The 19,943-nt window shown below is 34.5% G+C and overlaps 1 protein-coding gene across 4 annotated transcripts in view; it reads right to left on the bottom strand.

Annotated features, from left to right (window-relative positions):
• DIAPH3 (diaphanous related formin 3) overlaps window positions 1-19,943 on the bottom strand; it is a gene marked incomplete at both ends in the record, with an annotated part of 549,577 nt that overhangs the window by 165,679 nt on the left and 363,955 nt on the right. For all 4 annotated transcript variants that reach the window (XM_082675745.1, XM_082675746.1, XM_082675747.1 and 1 more), the window contains one exon: window positions 1,437-1,572. In XM_082675745.1, coding sequence (XP_082531871.1) covers window positions 1,437-1,572 — 136 coding nt within the window. The remainder of the gene's footprint in view (window positions 1-1,436; window positions 1,573-19,943) is intronic.

The raw sequence follows: 19,943 nt of genomic DNA, 5'->3' as shown, positions 1-19,943 counted from the left end.
TAGTTTTTCTACGTTTTCTTTTAAATTTTTAAAAGAACTTTTTTTTTTTTTTTTTTTTTTTTGCTGTATGCGGGTCTCTCACTGTTGTGGCCTCTCCCGTTGTGGAGCACAGGCTCCGGACGCACAGGCTCAGCGGCCATGGCTCACGGGCCCAGCCGCTCCGCGGCATGTGGGATCCTCCCAGACCGGGGCACGAACCCGTGTGCCCTGCATCAGCAGTAGGACTCCCAACCACTGCACCACCAGAGAAGCCCCCAAGAACGTTTTAATAAAGAAAATTTCAGGGACTGCCCTGGTGGCGCAGTGGATAAGAATCCACCTGCCAATGCAGGGGACACAGGTTCAATCCCTAGTCCAGGAAGATCCCACATGCCACACAGCAACTAAGCCAGTGCGCCACAACTACTCAGCCTGCACGCTAGAGCCCGTGAGCCACAACTACTGAGCTCATGTACCACAACTACTGAAGCCCGCGTGCCTAGAGCCCGTGCTCCACAACAAGAGAAGCCACCGCACTGCAACGAAGAATAGCCCCCACTCGCAGCAACTAGAGAAAGTCTGTGCGCAGCAACAAAGACCCAACACAGCCAAAAATAAATAAACAAAATAATTTAAAAAAAAAACAGAAAATTTCAAAATACAAAGGTAGAGAAAATGGTATAGTGAACACATCCAACCCTCCAAGTACCCATCACCCAACTTTACCATGTAATATTTACAGCCAATCTTGTGTCATCTATACACCTGCCTACTTTCCAGTCATGCTAGGCTATTTTGACTGAAATCCCAGATATAATATCTTTTCATCTATAAACTTTCAGTACGAGTCTCTAAAAGAGACTTTAAAACATATTCACAACAAAGTTGTCACGTCTACAAGAAAAAATAAAGTATTGAAATTTTTCAGACTACTTTTTTCTACATTTGTTTGGATCAGAGTATATACAAGTTTCATTTATTACAATTAGTCGATATGTCTCTTTAAGTCTCTTTTAATCAGTAAGTTTCCCCTCCATCATATTTTCCCCTTCCTTAAGAGTATTTTGTTAAAGAAAACAGGTTACTTGTCCCAGAGAATTTCCCACAGTTTCCTATAGTTAATTTATTCACTGACATAAATTCTTGCAGATTGGTTATTTAAGTAGTAGCCAAAGAACTGGTTATTTAAGTAGTTGCCAAAGAACTGCTAATATAATGGAACTACAATAGTACACCAGAGGACAAAAATCACCTATGACCAATATCAGAATTAAAACACTACTTGTTAGTAAACTAAAGTGGGGAAAGCCCATAAAAGAAAGAATTGCTCTACTGTTTAGCTATACAAATAAGCAATCTTGTCTTCCTTTTTCACAGAAGTATATTAAACTGCTGATAAAGTAAGCCATATTAATCTTGGTGTACACAGTATAAATAGCAAATTTGATAGTACTCACCAGTCTTCATTTCTAATAGGCGCTTTTTCTTTCGTTGGCGTTCAAGTCTTTCCTTCTCTGCCAATTCTTTGGCTATCCTGGCACGTTTTTCTTTTTCCTCTGCTTCTCTTTTTTTGAAATTGTCCTTCATTGCTTGCTATTACAAACAAATTTTGGAAAATGATCAATATTAACCACAGGGATTCCACAAAGAAAATGGAAAATTATTAATCTGTAGAATTGTGATTAAATGTCCTTTAAGTAATGGCTACTTCTTATATTAGTAACACAATCTTTTAAAATATTAGCACATGAACCTTTGTTAAATGTGTTATGTATGTAAAAATACAACTGTTATGTTTAAAACACCTGCATGTTAGTGAAATCAACTAAGAGAAGGAAGACAGAAACTAAAGATAAAAGAGCATTTAATTTACAAATCAAAACCGTTTTCCTATACATACTTCCAAAAGAGTGTCTAGAATATGTATTAGTCTCCCGTACCTCCTCTGCTAATTAAACTATTGAGTACGAGAAAAATAATCACGGAAGAAATGATAGAAAAGAGCTGAAATTTTGTAATGGCTACCTTATATTACAAACCATTATATAACAATTTCTTTCATACAGAGAGAAGTGTCATAAGGATGACTAAAGAAATATTTAGCATTTCAAAGTCAGGTCCTGTGACTGTTCATCAAAACCAATAATGACATGTGAACCATAAGAAGATCTCAATAGATATGTGATTAGTTACTTTCTTATTTTTTTAATTTTTATGCAAATCAAGAAATGCCACTCATGTGGCATTTGTGGGAATTAGCAGGTAATCACAGATTTTTCAAAGTGCCAACAAACAGCATGGCATAATATTACACTCTCCTGTGGAGACCATATTCTCAGGACCAATGAATCCAAACAGGTTATCTAATTGCTAGTTTATCACTAATAGAATTAAGTAGAAAAGTATATAATTAAACTTTAGCAAGTAGGTGGAATGTTATTTTGGGGGGAGGCTTTAATTTCTTCTTTACTATAATATTCTTCTTTTTTCTTTACCCTAGGGATAATGCAAGTTTTTCTTTAGAAATAAAATAAAAAACAAAATAAAGTATTATTGATCAAAACAATAAAAGGAAAATTGCAAAGAAAAAAGGAGGAATAAAAAGCACAGAATAAAGGGAATATTAAACTCATCCATTCATCCATCCATGCAATAAACATTTACTGAGAGACTGAAGAGTAAATGGTACTAACCTAAAGACTTGGGAAATAGAGATATAGTTCTAAAACAAGTTTACATTCTGTGTGATAGGGTGGGACAGGAGGCAAAGACAGATGATAAACAATTAAAATCTTTAATAAATATAGTACTACAAAAAAAAATTAAAAGAATGATGTGATAGAATGCCTGGACAGTTAACTTACATTAGTGGTCACATAAGGTCTCCCTTTCTGATTTGATTCAAGCTCAAAGTCAAGGACCTACCCAGATAATGATCTGGGAAAAAACAAATGCAAAGGCTGTTGGTGGGTTGGAGAGAAAAGAAAGAGGCCAGTATGGTGGTGTTAGATGAGGTCAGAAGATATGCTGGGGCCTGATCATTTAGGATCTTCTAGAACAAGATAGGGGGTTAGAGTTTCTTTCAAGGAAGTAGGAAACAACTAAAGACTTTCAAGTAAGAGAGTGCGAAACTAAGTACTCTAAGATACAAGTACTAATGAAGCACCTTTGTTCCACACTATTTTTTCAAAGATATTTATATAGTGAACACTCTTGGTAGAGGTAGTGTCTACCTCTTAAGCAAATGGATTTGTTTACTGTCCAGTATGATAAACTGGAGCAAAGGTCAAATAGTCTTACTAATTCTGAAAAACGACTGGGTTCCCTAAATTCAGGATTTCCTTCCAGTAATACAAAGCACTATGTGTGTAGGTATTAAACCCAGCCCTCTTCACATTGCCCTGTGGGAACCTGAGATCAGTAATCTATGAAAATATTTACTCTAGCTATGACCAGTGCTGTAATAAACCATTCTTTGTTTCTGACCCCATGGTCTTTTGTCTTTACCAACATCTACGAAACTATGGAAATCATGAAACTTTGATAAATTCTCAGATTCTTCACAGTTCGTGACATATAGTAACACTAAATATTATTGCTAAGCTACGAAATACCAGCTGCAATAATACATATTTTAATATGCAATCCCTCCTTTCCTCAAAATGGAATCTGCATCCTCCATTCTGACTCAGAATGATTGTGTGCTTGTTCACTACACTGAAAGTAAGAGGCAGAAGCAAGACTTGAAAGCTATCTACAGTTTATATTTTTTCCACCATGTGGCTTCATATTGATGCAGCATACGTTAAGCACCAGCTATAAGACGACAGCTGCTAAAAAGTCAACATAAGTTAGGAAAAGTGAAGGCAACCTATAAAATGGACAACCACGAATAAATGGACAAATTCTTAGAAAGGTATAATTTCCTAAGACTGAAGCAGGAAGAATTAAAAAATATAAGCAGACCTATCACAAGTAATGAAATTGAAACCATAATTAAAAATCTTCCAACAAACAAAAGTCCAGGACCAGATGGCTTCACAGGCAAATTCTATCAAACTTTTAGAGAAGACCTAACACCGATCCTTCTCAAACTCTTCCGAAAAACTGCAGATGGAGAAACACTCCCAAATCCATTCTACAAAGCCACCATCACTCTGATACCAAAACCAGAAAAAGAAATCACAAAAAAAGAAAATTATAGAACAATATCACTGATGAACATAGATGCAAAAATTCTGAACAAAATACTAGCAAAAAGCACATTAAAAGGATCATACATCATGATCAAGTGGGATTTATCCCAGGGATGCAAGGATTCTTCAATATATGCAAATCAATCAAAGTGATATACCACATTAACAAATTAAGGAATAAAAACCGTATGATCATCTCAATAGATGCAGAAAAAGCTTTTGACAAAATTCAACACCCATTTATGATAAAAACTCTCCAGAAAGTGGGCATAGAGGGAACCTATCTAAATATAATAAAGGTCATATATGACAAACAAGCATCATACTCAATGGTGAAAAACTGAAAGCATTTCCTCTAAGATCAGGAAGAAGACAAGGATGTCCACTCTCACCACTATTATTCAACATCGTTTTGGAAGTCCGAGCCATGGCAATCAGAGAAGAAAAATAAATAAAAGGAAGACAAATTGGGAAAGAAGAAGTAAGACTATCACTGTTTGCCGATGACATGATATTATACATAGAAAATCCTAAAGATGACACCAGAAAACTACTAGAACTAATCAATGAATTTGGTAAGGTTGCAGGATACTAAATTAATGCACAAAATCTCTGGCATTTCTATACACCAACAACGAAAAATCAGAAAGTGAAATTAAGGAAACACTCCCATTTACCATTACAACAAAAAGAATACAATATCTAGGAATAAACCTGCCTAAGGAGGCGAAAGACTTGTACTCAGAAAACTATAAAACACTGATGAAAGAAATCAAAGATGACATAAACAGATGGAGAAATATACCATGTTCTTGGACTGGAAGAATCAATATTGTGAAAATGACTATACTACCCAAAGCAATCTACAGATTCAATGCAATTCCTATCAAACTACTAATGGCATTCTTCACAAAATTAGAACAAAAAATTTTACAGTTCATGTGGAAACGCAAAAGACCCCTAATAGCCAAAGCAATCTTGAGAAAGAAAAATGGAGCTGGAGGAATCAAGCTCCCCAACTTCAAACTATACCACAAAGCTACAGTAATACAGAATGGTACTGCTACAAAAACAGACATATAAATCAATGGTACAGCATAGAATGCCCAGAGATAAACCCACGCACATATGGGCACCTAATCTATGACAAAGGAGGCAAGAAAATACAATGGAGAAAAGACAGCCTCTTCAATAAGTGGTGCTGGGAAAACTGGACAGCTACACGTAAAAGAATGAAATTATAGCACTACATAACACCATACACAAAAATAAACTCCAAATGGATTAAAGACTTAAATGTAAGACCAGACACTATAAAACTCTTAGAGGAAAAACACTCTTTGACATAAACCACAGCAAGATCTTTTTTGACCCACCTCCTAGAGTAATGGAAATAAAAAGAAAAATAAACATATGGGACTTAATTAAGCTTAAAAGCGTTTGCACAGCAAAGGAAACCAAAAACAAGACAAAAAGACAACCCTCAGAATGGGAGAAAATATTTGCAAATGAAATAAGAGACAAATGATTAAACTCCAAAATATACAAATAGCTCATGGAGCTCAATATCAAAAAAACAAACAATCCAGTTAAAAAATGGGCAGAAGACCTAAATAGACATTTCACCAACAAAGACATACAGTTGGCCAAGAGGCACATGAAAAGATGTTCAACATCACTAATTATTAGAGAAATGCAAATCAAAACTACAATGAGGTATCAACCTATGCAGGTCAGAACTGCCATTATCAAAAAATCTAGAAACAATAAATGCTGGAAAGGGTGTGGTGAAAAGGGAACCCTCTTGCACTGTTGGTGGGAATGTAAATTGATACAACCACTATGGAAAACATTATGGAGGTTCCTTAAAAAACTAAAAATAGAACTACCATATGACCCAGCAATCCCAGTACTGGGCACATATCCTGAGAAAACCATAATTCAAAAAGAGACATGTACCACAATGTTCATTGAATCACTATTTACAATAGCCAGGACATGGAAGCAACCTAAGTGTCCATCGACAGATGAATGGATAAAGAAGATGTGGCATATATATATATATACAAGGGAATATTACTCAGCCATAAAAAGAAATGAAATTGAGTTATTTGTAGTGAGGTGGATGGACCTAGAGTCTGCCATACAGAGTGAAGTAAGTCAGAGAGAGAAAAACAAATACTGTAGGCTAACACATATATATGGAATCTAAAAAACAAACAAACAATAAAACATGGTATTGATGAACCTAATAGTAAGGCAGCAATAAAGAGGTAAACATAGAAAAAGGACTTGAGGACATGGGGTGGGAGGGTGAAGCTGGAGCGAAGTGAGAGTAGCATAGACATATATACACTACCGAATGGAAAACAGTTGGCTGGTGGAAAGCAGCAGCATAGCACAGGGAGATAGGCTCAGCTCGGTGCTTTGTGATGACCTAGAGGGAGGAGCGGAGGGAGGCTTAAGAGGGAGGGGATATGGGGACATGTATATGCATATGGCTGATTAGTTTTGTTGTGCAACAGAAACTAACACAGTATTGTGAAGCAATTATATTCCAATAAAGATCTATTAAAAAAAAAAGACATGTGGTTTCACAGACAAGTGTGTATATCTGTATGTGTGTGTGCATGTGCACCTGTGTATGTATGTATAAGGGAGATGGGAAAGGAAAGGTGGATTGTGGAGGACAAAGGTTAGGCAAATATTTGGGAATCAAAGCTTATTTCTTGTTTGAGGGAAATGAGTAAGAGGAACGGGTAATAGATAAAAAATATATCATGTAGCTTATTTTTCAAACTTATTAAAGCATACAATTTCCAGATGTGAATTTTCTACTTTAATGACTGGATGCATTTCAATGAGAACATTGAATAGATCACCTATTACCAGATATAATTGCCACACCCTTTTAATATTCCATTGGGCAATAAAAAGTCAAATTTACTTCTTAGGATCTAGAAAAATAATGTTTCCCTTTAGAAATAAGGTCTGAAGTAGTTCTTAAAGCTATTCTGTTTTATGGAAAATGCACTATAGAGTTTCATTTAAAAGCCTATCTCATTGAAAACATATCTTATTCTAACATAACTATTAGAAGAATTTTAGCTGGAAAAATACCAACAGACAGCACAGAAATAGGCAGTTAGTCTGAAAATACTATCTCAGTTCAATTAGTAATTTGGAGTTTTCTTTTATTCTAAATTTTGAGAAGTAAAAGCAGCCTAAAACAGAAAAGTTTAGAAAACCGCATTATTCTAGATATAATTGCCTCTTAGTTACTTCAATTCTAAAATTTGAAGCCAGAAAGGAAAGTTACGGGTGAACCATATACATAGTTATCTATAAGACAACAATTTCTTTTTTAATCAACTTATTCTTGACCTGGTTTTCCATATAGTCAGTTGGTAAATAAATTGCCCTGCCACTAAGTACTTTCATCTATGTAAAGCCAAAAGAAATTCTTTGAGTGCTTGCAGAACTTCCAGACACACCCTGGTACATGCTCTTGTCTGAAAGATCTATGGGCTTACCAGTCTAGAGGATTTTAAAACGTCAGTCACATTTTGACTGTTCACTTCAAAGGTATAACCAATAATTTACCTGGGTTCCTAAGGCTCACGTGCTTTTTATGGTAATAGAAAATTCTAAAATATCTCTAAAAAATACAGAGGTATATTAATAAATGTACATACAAAAATATATAGATATATGTTAACAAATACACATGTGTCTGTATGTGTTCATGTCTGTGTATTTTGGAAGAAAATAAAATACACCAGTTCACAATTGTTTTCCTCCTATAGTTTGTTTTCTACATAACTAAATGTAATAACAAGAACTTTCCCACAACTAGTTTAAATACACATTATAGCATTATACAACACATTTTCTCTCAGAGAAAGCAAAATAAACCAAAGTCAGTAAATTTAAATGAATGTGTGTATGTGTATGTATGTAAAATTTAGAAGTCTAAAATTTAGAGTATAATCCTCCAGAAATCGTGGCTATTATCATAAATGTTATCTTTGAGTTTTTTATATTTGCATTATCCTTTATTATAAACTTCTATGACTTGCTTTTTTCACTCTACATTTCTAAGATTCATCCATATTTTTATGTATAACTTGTGTTTTATTATTTATTCTCCTATCAGTGGGATTTGGGTTGTTTCCAATTTGGGGCTATGATGAACCATGCAGTTACAAACATTTTTGTATGTTTCCCTGTGTATATGTGTAAGAGTTTTTCTTAATGGCAGGTCTCATTGGCTCTTAGATCTGTTTAGAAATTGTTGAAAGATACTCTTTAAGTGAAAGAGAACAGAACATTTTAGAACATAACATAAGCAGTGAGGATAAGTATTGCTTGTTTCTGTTCAAAAAAATATATAAATATAAGAGTTCTGGGTCCCATTATAAAATATTATTTTACAATGTGGGTTAGGGTCAAATACTTTGAAAGCCACTGCTTTCTAGGATAGGAGCACAACTGATGAATGAAAGGATAGGGTTGTCTTCAGTCTCACTAGGTGATGTGAAAGTGTTTTCAAAGTGCTTGAGCCAAAGTACACCCCCACTGTCAGTACATAATCAAAGCCTACATACTCACCAAGACTGTTATCATCAGTTTTTACCTATATGGAAGGTATATAATAGTATCACATCATGCTTTTAACTTGTATATCTATGTTATTAATTTAAGTATTTTCTCACATGTTTATAAAATATTTGTATTTCCTATTCTATGAAATGCCTATTCCTATCGCTTATCCACTGTTCCATTTGGTTATCATTTTCTTAATGACTGTAGTTCTTTAAATATTTTGGATACTAATCTTTTGTTAGCTTTATAAATATGTCCTGGATTGTAAATGTCATTGTACTTTATGTATGTTGTCTTGCAGTAAACAGAAGTTCTCAAATTTATGTAGTAGTCAAAAATCTCTTTTCCCTTATTGTTGATACCTTTAATATATTATTTAAGAAATCCTTCCCTACATCAAAGACAACAATATTCCTCCATATTTTCTTCTTAAAATTTTAAATGATGCTCACATTTCAGTACCTACTTTATTTAACTGGGATCAACATTTGTGAATACAGTTGTGAATAAAATGAGCTGGGAATCCAATTTAATTTTTTCATATGAAAAATGAGTTGACCCATAACAATTTCACAAGTAGCCTATCCTTTCCCCCACTGATCTACAAAGCCATCTCTTCTGGATTTAAAGTGTCCATATACATGTTGATGTTTTGGGGCTGTTTTAATACATTTGATCAATGTATTCATGTTTGCACCAATAACACTCTGTCTTAATTATGATAGCTTATATATTCTTCTTCTTCTTCCTTTTCTTCTTTAGAAATGACTGCACTATTCTTGGGCCTTTGCTTTGTCATCTATATTTCAGAATAGACTTATTAAGAGTTTTGAAGAAGCTTATTAGGATTTTGAACAGAATTGCTGATTCTGTAGATTGAGAATTGATATCTTTATATCAATATCTTTATATCAATATTGAATCTTTCTATTTATGAACATGATGTGGCTCTCCATTAAGTTTCATCTTTTAAAAGTCTATTGAAAAAAACTTAGAATTTACCCCATTCAGGTCTTGGACATCTTTTGTTAGATTTATTGTCTGTATCTTCTCTTCCTATTTCTTATAAATGATGTATTTTTTTTAAAATTATGATTTTTCAATATTTTGTAACTAATGTGTAAAAATGTATTTGATTCTATACATTCCATTGATAAAATTTCTTATTTTTAATAATTTTCCTATAGGTTCATTTTTGCATTATTCCTACGAATTATTCCTATGAATAATGCAAAAAGGAACCTACAGGAAAATTATTAAAATTATTAAAAATAAGAAATACATAATGGACGATTAGTTTCTTCCTTTTCAGTTTTTATACTTTTCATTCTTGTCTTATTGTACTGTAGTAGCTAAAAGTTAAATTTCCATTATTAGGTAAAGAAGGTTCCCTTTGTCCTACATTTCATATTTAGGGATAGAGGGTTCAACCAGTTTATTGTTCTTGCTTTAAAAGATGAACAACGGTTGAATTTTATCAAATGTTTTCTCAATCTATTGAAACTCTTAATGTAGTGACATGGATATTCTAATACTAAACCACACTTCCATTTCTGAGATAAGCTCAACTTGGACATGAAGAATTTACCTTTTTGAACATTTGGTCATAATTTTTTTTACACTCTATTAGTTTGGAATAATCGTTTAATTAAAATTTGGGAAAACTCATTTGTAAAACTTTCTGGGCCAAGTATTTAATTTGTTGGAAGATTTTAAGTCATTAAATTAAAAATTAGTCATAGACCTATTCAAGCTTTCTATTTCTTTTAAAGTCAGTTTCAATATGTAATTTTTTTCCTAGGAACTTATCCATTTCATCGACCTTTCCAATTCTGGCCTACAAATTTTTACAATATGCTCTTTTTATTAGCATCTTCTATATCTATAGTTATATTCCTTACATTCTCAATATTGTTTCTCTTTTTTCTTGATTAATCTCTTCAGAAATTTATCTAATTAACTTGTCTTATTGAAATAAGCACATTTTGGTTCTTAAAAATTCTCTAAAGTCATTTTTTCCCCTTCATTTCCTTCCATTTTTTCTGGATTATATAATTGTTTTTAAATTTCTGAAGTCCAGATGCTTACCTTATTAACTTTGTCTTTCTGATTTTTTTTTTTTTTTTGGCCGTACGTGGGCCTCTCACTGTTGTGGCCTCTCCCGTTGCGAAGCACAGGCTTCGGACACGCAGGCTCAGCGGCCGTGGCTTACGGGTCCAGCCGCTCTGCGGCATGTGGGATCTTCCTGGACTGGGGCACGAACCCGTGTCCCCTGCATCGGCAGGCGGACTCTCAACCACTGTGCCACCAGGGAAACCCTGTCTTTCTGATTTTTTAATATAAAGACTTAGGGTATAAATTTCTTTACACGACTATTATTTTGGCCCACAAATTCTGATGTATTTTCAGTACTTTCAGGTCTGTTTGTTTCTATGATTTCTTCCTTGATACATGAATTATTTAGTATGTTTTTAGAATTTTTTAAAAAGGTTTTAAAAGGTCACCCTTTTAAAATTTTATTTCTAACTTCATGTTATTGTGGTCAATGAATAAACCTGAAACTTACAAATTTATCAAGATTTGTTTCACAATCTCTAGTATGTGATTAACTTGACAAAAGGTCTACCTGTGATTGAGAAGAATATGTGTTCTTTAATTGCTGGGTTGGGTTCTATACACATGTATCAAATCAAATCAATTAATTGAATTGCTTAAAGCTCCCATATCTTTGGCAATATTTTTATGCTTGACACATGAATAAGTTAGAGAACTTTGTTGAAGTTTTCCAATATAATGCTGTCAACTTATTCCTATAGTTTACTATAATTTACATGTTTATTTTGATGCCATGTTATAATGCACATGTAAATTTTTGAATCATATCTTTCTGGTGAATTAAGCTTTTTATCATGAAATAATATTCCCTTAAGTCTATTTTATCTGTTATTAACATAGTTTCCCTTTTTCTTTTAATTAATATTTGCCTTGTATTTCATTAACTGTTTTGTTACTTCAAACTTTTCCATATCCTTGGGTTATTGGTTAGTTTCTTATAAACAGCATAAGACTATATTTTGTTTTTTGTCCAATCTTATGGTCTTTTAAAATGTTATTATAATTTATAAAATATTTGTGTCCACAACTTACATTATTTCTTCTATTCTGTTTAATCTATCCTCCTTTTACATGTAGTTTTTGTCTGTTTGTTTTACTTCATATGTCTTTCTTAGTCCATTTCTCACTCTATAGTTTGGAACTTATACTATTTTTTATTGACTATACTTGTAATTTTATCACACAAATTAATGATGTTTAAAGTTAATTGATATCTTGACCTCCCTTTCTCCCCTTTGAACAATACAGAGAATATAAAATACCTGAACTCTAAACATATCATTCAATTTACTTAACAATTTGTCCAATAGTTAAGCTCTGTCTCCCCTTCTCTGCAAAACAAGCTACACATTGTTTTATTGTATACTTCATTTCTATACATTTAGTTTCACGGTAGGTATGCCTTCTTGTCGCTCAACTTTTTCTTTAAGTAAAAATTCTGCTTCTTTAAATGCATCCTTCAGAGCAGGAGTGAGTAAACTACAATACTTGTTCGGCCACCTATTTTTGTACATGGAGTTTTACTGGAACATAGCTGCACCCATTCATTTACCTACTGACCGTGGCTGATTTTGCATGGCTATAGCAGAGCTAAGTAGTTGCAACAGAGGCTGCATATATTTAATATCTGGCCCATTGAAAAGTCTGCCAATCTCTGCTTTAGAAGGTCTTTTAACAAAGGGATATTCACAGAAAACACCTTTATTATCTGTTTACATGAAATTAGTTTAATTTTGCCCTTGTTCTATAAAGAGCTTATGCTGAATACCCCAAATTAAGAGAACAGTAATTTTTTTTCAACACTTGCAAATATCTCACTTTCTTCTATTTTCCATTTTTGCTAATGAGAAGTCATCTGTATCTAACTGTCGTTGCATTAGTGATTGTATCTTTCTCTTTGGCTGCTTTTAAGATTTTGTCTTGTAGTGTTCTACAGTTTCACTACAATATTTGTTAAGTGAATTTCATTTTATTCATCTGGCTTGGTATAGGCTGTACTTCCTATTCTATGGATTCTTGATCTGGAAAACTCACAGCCGTCATTCTGAATATTGTCTTTCATTCATTCCTTCGAGTCTATCTTTCTGAGACTCTCATGGTACAAGGGGTAGCCCTTCTCACCCTGTCCTCCATGTTTCTTAACATGTCTTTTACACTTCTTATCTTATTGTCTCCCTGGATTGCACTGGACAATTTCTTTAGATCTACTGTCTAATTCACCATTTCTTTCTTCAGCTGAATGTAGTCTGCTGTTTAATACATGTTTATGTTCAACCATCATGCTTCCATTTCCTTAAATTCTATCTTAATTCTTTTTCAAACCTACTTCGTCATTTTTGGTAATTTCCTGTTTCTTTCTCTCTCTTTAATCTCATCTGTTATTTACTTCAACATCAAAAATTGTTATTCAATATCTAGAGTCTTGGGGGTTTATATCTATTGTTCTGTTCTATCATGATCATTTCACCATACAACGCCTTGTTTCTTTGTGTGTTTGTTGATTGCGATTAAGTGCTCTTATTTGATTAAACTTAATTTGCAAGAATCTAGAGGATCAAAATTGTAATTGCCTCTTGCACAGAGTTTTTAATTTGCTTCTGTAAATAATCAGGTATCATTTGTAACCTGTATAAGTTTAATTTCCTTTGTCCTAGGCTTGGCATATAAATCTTATGCAGTGTACCTAACCTGCATTTAGCCCTGGTCTTAATCTTGGCATCCCAGGGCAAGCTTGGCTTTCCCCCTTGTGTACCTATGTTATGTTCAACATGTAAGTTTCAGCTTTGTCCTTTTCTCTTTAACCCTTTTCACCCTCAGAGATCTCCCTTGCTTTCACACAAAACAGCCATGTTTTAAAATGCTTTGTTGTATTGCAGTGGGATGGATATTTAAGAATCCATATTAACAGATCAATGGGACAGGATAGAAAGCCCAGAGATAAACCCACACACATATGGTCACCTTATCTTTGAAAAAGGAGGCAAGAATATACAATGGAGAAAAGACAGCCTCTTCAATACGTGGTGCTGGGAAAACTGGACAGCTACATGTAAAAGAATGAAATTAGAACACTCCTTGACACCATACACAAAAGTAAACTGTAAATGGATTAAAGACCTAAATGTAAGGCCAGACACATTTTTTTAGAGGAAAACACAGGCAGAACACTCTATGACATAAATCACAGCAAGATCCTTTGTGACCCACCTCCTAGAGAAATGGAAATAAAAACAAAAATAAACAAATGGGACCTAATGAAACTTAAAAGCTCTTGCACAGTAAAGGAAACAATGAGCAAGGTGAAAAGACAACCCTCAGAATGGGAGGAAATATTTGCAAATGAAGCAACTAACAAAGGATTAATCTCCAAAATATACAAGCAGCTCATGCAACTCAATATCGATAAAACAACCCAATCCAAAAATGGGCAGAAGACCTAAATAGACATTTCTCCAAAGAAGATATACAGATTGCCAACAAACATATGAAAGGATGCTCAACATCGCTAATCATTAGAGAAATGCAAATCAAAACTACAATGAGGTATCATCTCACACTGGTCAGAATGACCATCATCAAAAAATCTACAAACAATAAATGCTGGAGAAGGTGTGGAGAAAAGGGAACCCTCTTGCACTGTTGGTGGGAATGTAAATTGATACAGCCACTATGGAGAACAGTATGGAGGTTCCTTAAAAAATGAAAAATAGAACTACCATATGACCCAGCAACCCCACTACTGGGCATCTACCCTGAGAAAACCATAATTCAAAAAGAGTCACGTACCACAATGTTCATTGCAGTACTATTTACAATAGCTAGGACATGGAAGCAACCTAAGTGTCCATCAACAGGTGAATGGATAAAGAAGATGTGGCACATATATACAATGGAATATTACTCAGCCATAAAAAGAAACGAAATTGAGTTATTTGTAGTGAGGTAGATGGAACTAGAGTCTGTCATACAGAGTGAAGTAAGTCAGAAAGAGAAAAACAAATACTGTATGCTAACACATATATATGGAATCTAAAAAGTTTTTTAAAAATGGTTATGAAGAACCTAGGGGCAGGACAGGAATAAAGACGCAGACGTAGAGAATCGACTTGAGGACACAGGGAGGGGGAAGGGTAATCTGGGACAAAGGGAGAGAGTGGCATGGACTTACATATACTACCAAACATAAAATAGATAGCTAGTGGGAAGCAGCCACATAGCACAGGGAGATCAGCTTAGTGCTGTGTGACCACCTAGAGTGGTGGGATGGGGAGGGTGGGAGGGAGATGCAAAAGGGAGGTGATATGGGGATATATGTATATGTATAGATGATTCACTTTATCATAAAGCAGCAACTAACACAACAATGTAAAGCAATTATACTCCAATAAAGATGTTAAAAAAAAAAAGGAATTCCTATTAACATATTGTGAAAAGCAAAGTCCTCAAAAGTTTGTTCTTATAGAAGGTTGACCAACACATAATCTTTATTTCTTAAATACTTTCGTAGGGACTTCCCTGGTGGTGCAGTGGTTAAGAATCCGCTTGCCAATGCTGGTGACACGGGTTCGATCCCTGGTCCGGGAAGATCCCACCCGCTGTGGAGCAATTAAGCCCATGCGCCTCAATTACTGAGCCGGCATGCCCAAACTACTGAGGCTCGCGTGCCTGGAGCCCTGGCTCCGCAACGAGAGAGGCCACCTCAATGAGAAGTCCGCACACTGCAACGAAGAATAGCCCCGGTTCACAGCAACTAGAGAAAGCCTGCGTGCAGCAATGAAAGACCCAACGCAACCAAAAATAAATAAATTTAAAAATAAATAAATAAGATGAAAAATAAATCTTTAAATACTTTTGTATAATGTGGCAGTTCTTATACACTGTATATTTCTCCCTGGGTACATTATACATGTATGTTTTATAATCTAAAGGTAAACAATTTAACATTGCACAGCCATATAAAGTCAGTCCTAGGCAGGCACTCAAAACAGTTTGCTGAATGAAAAGAATGTCTTAAAAAATACAGTAAATATGACCTTTCACTGCTTTCAGAAATTATTTTTAAAAATCTATCTGAGCTTATTACTGTATATTAGAAAGAGCATACTGGTTAGAAGGAGGAAATCTGAAGTCATATTGCCTTTGTTTGAATCTCCACCTGACACTAAATAGCTGTGTGACTTGTATCTCAGTTTCCTCTTCAGTAAAATGGGTAAAATAATACTTACTTTATGAGGATATTTTAAGAATTAAATAAATTAATGCATGAAAATGGCTTACAGAAGTGCCTGGCACATAGTAGGACCTATATAAATGTTAGCAATTATTAATATTATTAGTAGTAATATTATATTATTACAAACTTATAAAATTATTTTCATTATTACTATGTCATTAACCAAATACCTCAAACACACAATTATTTATCCAGTAACAAATCAATGAAGAGCCATTTCTAGCTTACATCATTTATATGTTTCTATCAAGAAAAAGGGGGGATGCCAATTTTCACAGATCTTATGAGAATATAAATTCCTTCCATCCAGAGACGTTGGAATATGATTGTACATGGAGTTGATAGGAAGTACCAAAGCATGCATCCAATACAGCTAGATTACTTGGCAGGGAAGATAAAGAGATGAACTAAACATGGAAGCTAGGTGTACTCTTGACCTGAAGTCTAGCTATTTACTGCTAAAACTTTAACATATATATATATGAATTATGTATAAATGTACACATACACAGCTTATAGGGATATTTTAAGAATTAAACGACCTAATACATGTAAATGGCTTACAGAAGTGCCTGGCATACACACACACACATTGTTTTTAATACTCTGGTAAACTTTAAGAGATTTTTTCTGGAAAAGAGTTTAGTTTCCTGTGTTCTTCCCCTCGATAAATTCCTCACTTGAAATTTGACTTTTCTGATAAACTTAAAATATTGCCCAATTATACAACAGTCGTTTTATTTTCCCCAAAAGTAAAATTTTAAAAAATCAATGTGCATATTACCCCCTCCCAAAAAAGCCTAAGAAATAGTCTATATTCCAACTACGCCTTTACTTGACAAATATATTAGCCTTAAGTTATAAGATAAAATTGTAGTAAAATAAAATTTTGAGTATAAGACACAAGCAGACTTCCACAGATCCTGACTTTTTATTTTTTAAAGAAGATGGTGGGGGTAGGAGTTTATTAGTTTATTTATTTTTGCTGTGTTGGGCCTTCGTTTCTGTGCGAGGGCTTTCTCTAGCTGTGGCAAGTGGGGGCCACTCTTCATCGCGGTGCGCGGGCCTCTCACTATCGCGGCCTCTCTTGTTGCAGAGCACAGGCTCCAGACGCGCAGGGTCAGTAGTTGTGGCTCACGGGCCTAGTTGCTCCGCGGCATGTGGGATCCTCCCAGACCAGGGCTCGAACCCGTGTCCTCTGCATTAACAGGCAGATTCTCAACCACTGTGCCACCAGGGAAGCCCGATCCTCACTTTTTGATTGCATTTCTCCATTTGATTCTTAGCCTATTTAAATAGTTTAATCTGTCCAACTCAACATTTTTCAACATATGATAATGTCTTATATATTTTTGTAACAGAAAATTTTGGCAATTTTATTAAATGAAAAAAATATTAAGTTTATAAGTATCTTCTTGTTCAGAGTTATATTTCTTTCACCATTAATGGATATTTAACCTATGTCAGCCAGGGATCTCTTAGTACAGTTTTTACTAAACTCAAAAATCTTTTCTTCTTGCCTAAGTATTCAATTTTGTCTCAAGTCCCTAAAATGAGATTAGACAAACTGAATTTAAATCTGCATGCCTTCCAAAGAGATGGATGTTAGGACTATGAAGACATAGGCTAATTCTCTCAAAGTAAACAACCACATAAGAGTCCAGCACATTCCCACTAAATGCTTGTTAGGACTTTACCTAACCTTAAGAGGCAACACTCAGCCATATGGAATGACTGCTTCCCAGAAATTCCTGATGACTACTTTAAAAACGCATTCCTGTACTCCTGTATATACACAACATGAAAGAAAAAACATTTAGATAATTAATACCAGTCATAAGTCTCTAAGCATGTAAAAGGTATGTGATCTACTTATCAGTTTTCCATCAAAATTACTTTTTTAACTAAATAGATTATAACTACTTCATGGAAAATACGTTTATTCTTAGAAACCTTTATTTGCAATAATTATAAGGTAGATGCTTTAGAAAGGAATCTAGAATGACAGTTAAAATTAATCAGATTATTTTCTCTGGTATTACCAAACCCAATTAAAAAATGCTATCAGTGAGAACAGGAAAGCATGATATACTATACACCGGCACCAACGCTTCATCACCTTAACATTCAAGACAAAGTGTTTTTAGTTGAACTTTCTACGACCCGAGAAACTTATGAAAATGGAAAACTATCCTTTGAGAATGTCCCAAAGGATGTGCAGGTGCTGATGATTAAACAGTTTTAGCTTCAAGTTGCTCTTTATTGTAAAGTCAGCCTCAGATGAAACACCAAATTACTTATTAGCCCATCAGGGACTTAACATTACTGGCCCTTCATAATTATGCCATGAGTTTGTTTGTAATTCGTCCAAGTACTTTGCAAAATTTTCAAGCAAATGAGATTTTTCAAACTATTAAACAATGTCTTTAATAAATAAAGTATGAAATGTTCACAATTAAGGTTTTCCCAAAGTAGAACTTGATTTTTCCATTAAATATGTTCTCTTCTCTTGTGTTCTGAAGTGATATACTATAAAAATATTCTTTTTCTTTTTATCTGCCAATCATGAGGCTAAATAAAGGCACGATTAGGCACAAGACAGCAGCCATGAAGAATGGTGCTTAAAGATAGGCCTGTTGATAGGACAGCATGGTTTTTTTTTTTTTTTTTTAGCTATTGCTAATCAGCTCCTCAAGGAAAACATCCAACCAAAGTCCAACAATATTCCATATAAACATGGTAATATTTAAACATAACATAAAAAGTAGCCTTAAGCCAATAGTGTTTTTTCTGTCCTTCTCTCTTTTTTTTTTTTTTTTCGGTACACGGGCCTCTCACTGTTGTGGCCTCTTCCGTTGCGGAGCACAGGCTCCAGACACGCAGGCTCAGCGGCCATGGCTCACGGGCCCAGCCGCTCTGCGGCATGTGGGATCTTCCCGGACCGGGGCACAAACCCGTGTCCCCTGCATCGGCAGGCAGACTCTCAACCACTGCGCCACCAGGGAAGCCCCTGTCCTCTCCTGTTCAGGACATGGAAGACCAGTATATCTGATGTACAAAGAATATGCCGTTTTATTCATTTTCATTTGTGGTATCCTCGTTTAGTGCTATCTTTCCAATTACATGGGTTAATATACTTATTATGCTGTATCAGTTATGTAGTTGATTTCTTTTTTCTCCATTATCAATTGTTGTTCTTATTACAGTATTAAAATAATTCAGTCTTTACTTTTTGCTATATTATTTCCATATACAAAATACTTAAAATGTAAAAGGGATATACAAATCACCAGTCATTTAGTCATACAGAAATCTGTCAGTCAAATGCATTTATTATCCCACTAAGCAATGCATACTAAGAATAAATCTTATCAGTAAAGAGAAAAATTAAGCCAAGTAATCTAGGTGTGTTTTTATTGTGAAAAGCCTAAAGAACAAAGATTAGAAGAACCAAACAGAATTCATTTTCAAGGCTGCAAACCCAAATATTCAGCACCTGGAATTGATCTAGTTCTTTAAATAAACAGATGCTAACAGGTAAGAAGAAAAGAAGATTCTATAGTTAGAATATTTATTTTGTTCTAGGTTTGGAGCTTTATACCTCTAAGCTTTATACCTCTAAGTACGATCTCAGAATAACAATGGTGCCAGTGAAGATAATTTTCAAGTCGTAACCTCACCCAAATCAGCAAGGATAGAAGATACTTCCTATTATAATTACATAAGCTGGCTCAACATCCAATCACAGGACTTTTACATGATTTTCTTTTCTCTGACAGTGTATAATGAGTCCATCTACAAGATTTAAGGAGCAT

Source organism: Grampus griseus (genome assembly GCF_964374135.1).
Source record: "Grampus griseus genome assembly, chromosome: 18".
Lineage (NCBI taxonomy): Eukaryota > Metazoa > Chordata > Mammalia > Artiodactyla > Delphinidae > Grampus > Grampus griseus.
The sequence above is the reverse complement of the archived record's forward strand: the minus strand, read 5'-3'. Positions and strand labels throughout refer to the sequence as shown.